The sequence below is a fragment of the Poecilia reticulata genome, linkage group LG3, assembly GCF_000633615.1.
Source record: "Poecilia reticulata strain Guanapo linkage group LG3, Guppy_female_1.0+MT, whole genome shotgun sequence".
NCBI classification, from domain to species: domain Eukaryota; kingdom Metazoa; phylum Chordata; class Actinopteri; order Cyprinodontiformes; family Poeciliidae; genus Poecilia; species Poecilia reticulata.
In genome coordinates this window covers 27,012,585-27,017,727 of record NC_024333.1, presented here as the reverse complement: position 1 = coordinate 27,017,727, position 5,143 = coordinate 27,012,585, and the positions used below count along the sequence as shown (strand labels likewise).

At 37.3% G+C, this 5,143-nt stretch overlaps 1 protein-coding gene across 1 annotated transcript in view; it reads right to left on the bottom strand.

The window, feature by feature from the left end:
• Positions 1–3,127: 3,127 nt before the first annotated feature.
• The window catches only part of sec11a (SEC11 homolog A, signal peptidase complex subunit), a 6,714-nt gene continuing 4,698 nt past the window's right edge, over positions 3,128–5,143 (bottom strand). The window contains exons 5-6 of the mRNA XM_008405490.2: positions 3,892–3,949; positions 3,128–3,782 (exon numbers count right to left, since the gene is read on the bottom strand). Of these exons, the coding sequence (XP_008403712.1) occupies positions 3,732–3,782; positions 3,892–3,949 (109 nt within the window). The 3' untranslated portion in view covers positions 3,128–3,731. The remainder of the gene's footprint in view (positions 3,783–3,891; positions 3,950–5,143) is intronic.

The following is a 5,143-nucleotide window of genomic DNA, read 5'->3' as shown; positions in this document are numbered from 1 at the left end:
ACCCGCTGATTCTCACCGCTAATTTAGAGCTGATAAGACAGATGGCCTCTTCGTCACTTCAGGGTGCTAAAGTCGGAGGTATTGTGGAGGAGCAGCAGCTTCTGTCTTGCTCTTTTAATAACCTTTGACATTAACACGCATATTGAGATTTGGTAAATTCTGCAGAGCTGAATGTCAGTCTAATTAGAARACTGTCTGAACATCACAGCATCACACTGCCCAAGCTCAGAAGTTAAATGAACCAAGGCGCAACACTTGCCTTAAGGTAGAGGCTGGCCAGGTTCAAAGCTATTGGGCTCCATTGGTGCCAAAAATAACCCTTCATCTCCTCCCCTCAACCCCATACAAAACCATTGTTTTAYAGCTACTAAAAACAGCTTTGGTTTACAAATAAGACATCAACAGAGTCTGAATTAACACTGAATTTGGAAAATCTACTTTTTGTTTCTAAGTATGTATTACTTATAAGGCTGATTTCTAAACATGATCAGAAACAGAGCACTGCAAAACTCCCCCTAAATGTTTTATTTTTTTATTGTTGCAACCAACAATTTCAATTACAAATAATGTTAAAGTGGACTTGTAAAGACTGTCCTAATTTTAAAGTTTAAAGTGTTTTGCAACCTTTAACAGGTATTATTCCAGGATTGCCCTTTATTTAAAACCATCAATTTTACCATCATCCCTGGTGAGCTTCCCTSTCCCTACTGAAGAAATGCACCCCCACAGCCAGGTCATGGCACCACTGTGTCTCATGGTAGGGATGGTGCTTGATAAAATTGATTTTGAAATTCTCATATTGGTCTATAAAGCACGTCATGATCTTGGGCCCAAAGACGTGTCTGGTAAGTGCAAACCATTCAGATCTCTCAGGTTTTCCAGGACCGAAACTATACAAGTTCAGACAACATGTATTTTTTTTTTACTCCTCAGTTCTGGAACAAAAACTCTCCAAAAACCTCTGGTGTGCAGAAACTCTTTCTTCATTTACATTAAGACTGAAAAAATTGTTTTACAGCAACTTTTGATCAAAGAAACTCACGAATGAACAGTTCAAAATATGTATATCTTTATATCTTCGCTATCTGTATTTTAACATCTATTTCTTTTGTGTAATGCTTTGATGCTTGCTTTTTTTAAAATGTTCCATACACAGGACACTTCTGTGTACTTCAGCTTGTCTCTAAGGATTGTGGGTAGGATGGTGTTGATGGCAATGTAAAAAAAAAAAATACATAAATAAAAATATATAATTCTCGCTGTGCTCCCAACAGTCTCTAGTTCAGAGAGGGAATAATGTAGGAGGTGGATGACAGCTTCTATCCCAATGTTAGGCTGGAAGACAAACTGAAAATATTTAAATAAGCTCACAATACTTTACTGATTTAGTTTTCCTTTTCTTCATAGTTTAGCTAAAGCTTTAAATTTGGTCTCATCTGAATAGGATTTCTTTCATATTTGCAAATATTTCTACAGGTTTCTAAATTCATGGCGGTATGAAACTGCAAACATGACTTTTGAAAGTCTACTTCTTAAATGCAATAGCAATTTATTTTCATGTTAAATATGAGTCTATCCCTGAACATTTGTCRTCCATAAACCTTGACAAAATTACCAAGTAAGCCATTGTATTATTTTGCTGCAAGAATCTGACAGTTATTTTTTATACGATTTAGTCATATTTAACAGCCGTTTTACAAACCGGATTCCAAAAAAGTTGGGACACTAAACAAATGGTGAATAAAAACTGAATGCAATGATGTGGAGGTGCCAGCATCTAATATTTTATTCACAATAGAACACAGATCACAGATCAAAAGTTTAAACTGAGAGAATGTATCATTTTAAGGGAAAAATATGTCGTTTCAAAATTTCATGACGTCAACAAATCCCAAAAAAGTAGGGACAAGGCCATGTTTACCACTGTGTGGCATCTCCCCTTCTTCTTACAGCACTCAACAGACGTCTGGGGACAGAGGAGGCCAGTTTCTCAAGTTTAGAAATAGGAATGCTCTGTCATTCATGTCTAGTACAGGCCTCCAACTGTTCAATCGTCTTGGGTCTTCTTTGTCGCACCTTCCTCTTTATGATGTGCCAAATGTTCTCTATAGGTGAAAGACCTGGACTGCAGATTGGCCATTTCAGGACCTGGATCCTTCTACGTAGCCATGATGTTGTGATTGCTGCAGAATGTGGTCTGGCATCATCTTGTTGAAAAATGCAGGGTCTTYCCTGAAAGAGACAACGTCTAGATGGGAGCATATGTTGTTCTAGAACCTGAACATAGTTCTCTGCATTAATGGAGCCTTTCCAGACATGCAAGCTGCCCAGGCCACCAGCACTCATGCAACCACATACCATCAGTGATGCAGGGTTCTGAACGGAGCGGTGATAACTTGGGCTATCCTTGTCCTTTCTGGTCCGGATGACATGGCGTCCCAGTGTTCCATAAAGATCTTCAAATCGTGACTCATCTGACCACAGAACAGTCGTCCATTTTGCCTCACTCCATTTTAAATGACTCCGGGCCCAGTGCAAACGGCTGAGCTTGTGGAGCTTAGAAATGGCTTCCTCTTTGCACTGTAGARTTTCAGCTGGCAGCGGCGGATGGCACGGTGGAATGTGTTCACTGAYGATGCTTTCTGGAAGTATTCCTRARCCCATGCTGTYATTTCCTTGACAGTGGCCTTCCTGTTTGAGGTGCAGTGACGTTTAAGGGCCTGGAGATTACCAGCATCCAGTAGTTTTACGGCCTTGACCCTTACACACAGCGATTGTTCCAAATTCTCTGAATCCACTTACTGCTACTTGTCCCAACTTTTCTGGGATTTGTAGACACTGTGAAATTTTGAATCAACATATTTTTCCTTTAAAATGTTACATTTACTCAAATTAAACTTTTGATCTGCCATCTATGTTTTATTACGAATAAAATAGACATTTGCCATCTCCACATCATTGCATTCAGTTTTTATTCACAATTTGTTTAGTGTCCCAACTTTTTTGGAATCCGATTTGTACAATATTTAATTATTTATGAAAGATGTTTTTAATGTAAAATCCTACAGATTGTAATATTTAAGAGTGGGAACTATAACCATATATAATCAATTATAAATTTGCCAAAAAGCTTTAAAATGTTTATTTTTATTCAAGTCTCTCAACAACGACAGACACAAATTTCATTTCCAATATAGGGTTGTAAAAAGGTTGGCTAAACATATTTTCTTACAATTCTACAAACCGAAGTGAATTATTTTTTTCTCCACAAGAACGAACTCTTTACATTAATAGAAAATGATTCATTTGTGAAGGGCCAAACGAAATAAGACGGGTTGTGTAATCCAAAGTGAAGGCTAAACAGATTTTATATTCAATTTAATATATTTTAACACTTYCATATTTCCAGAAGCAACAACTAAGGAGGAAATTAACAAAAGCTAATTTAAATTTAACTTAAAGAATACAATTTRACATTCTGAAGACCACATACTAAATTGACTTGAAAGTTAATCCTAGTAAATTCCCTCACAAAAATACTTTTAAAGCTTGGACTTTTGAAAATGTAAACACTCTATTCACATTTCTACAAAATGCTTGAACAAAAGGTACAAAATAAGAACAAAAATATCAAGTTGGGTTTGACAAAGAAAASCAAATGTATTTTGAAAGGCATGACTGAGGTTTTCTGGACGTAGTTTATCCATCATCAGTGCTGAAGCTTCAGCGCCTCACTCCCGGTGGACCAAGACAAAAAGACCCAACATGAAGAGAACAGCATACTGCAGGAAACAAACACAGCAAATTCTCAGACACAATGCATTGTATAATTATGATTAAAACTAAAGAAAGCAATTAGCTGTAACTTATTTAAAGGAACAATGAGCTTACTTTGAACTTGGGGTAATCGTTCATGAGGATGGTGATAATTCCAATATATGGCACAAACCTGGAAATGATAAAAACGCTGTTAGGCAATCGTACTAATGTCTTAAACATGGACTGAATTTGTATCACACTCTTCTAGTCATGCCAATCACTCAACAGGCTTTTCCTCTAGATCAACATATTCATAAACCAATCAGAAGGAAACCTTGGGTTAAGTGGCTTGCCCAGGGTCTTCCACATGTAGAAGAAGCTGAAATTAAAACTACAAGCTCCCCACTCAACCGACTGATCCACAGTCACCCCAGCAAGTAAACATCTTAGTTTATTTACTGCACTAAGCATTATGTCAAATGGGATGACATAAAACTTCAAATTCTACATTTATCCTATTAGATTTCCATTCTAGCATAAAACAACTTTTCCTCATGTTATAATCTTAACAAGATGGCTTGGATATAACTTGTTAAAACTAAAGAAAGCAATAATGATCATGATATSAGGGCCAATTGGGATAATGCTCTGCCATCTGGGTTTCCATGTGAAAATATATACTTGGAACAAAATGTAAGAACATTTTTATTTGGTGAAATATTGTCTTGTTGCAGCGATGCTTCTTGGTTATAAACTTCACACCATTGGAAAGMTTGTTTACTTCCCCGTGACTTGTGCAACATATGTAAGGAAAATGTATTTGTGGGTTGAACAGCACAGGTCAGTGTGTGTATTGTGCCCACAAAAACATTTACCAAATCCTATCTGTCAATYGCAAACAGTTATTCTCGGAGGCAGTGTGACGAAGTAGGGCAGTATGTCCCTCACTGGAAGAAGAAGAAGAAAAAAAAGGTTGTCATAATTTCAGACAGTCTCAAAGGAAAGAAATATCGAGATAAGATTCTAGAAGGAGCGGCAATCCCAAACCCCATCCTCCAAAATGTCAGTGCTCGCCCCACAAAGCATGTTTATCAGAAACTAGTTCCACCATTCAGGGGTGAGGAGGATAGAACGGCTTRCCTGCAGTTCTGGCCTCAGCCCCATTGATCACTTATAGGATATTTTATGCAATCTGTTTGCACTAGTAAGACCAACACAATCAAATTGGCTGACTTTAGACAAATGCTGGTTAAGAAATGGGATACCATCTGATTTGTATTATGCCTAGTGCTATTTTGCATTTATAYCCATGATGTTGTACAGTAACATATAACATCCAGATCCACCTCAAGAAGTTCAAACTAATCGGGGATAAAATTCAAGT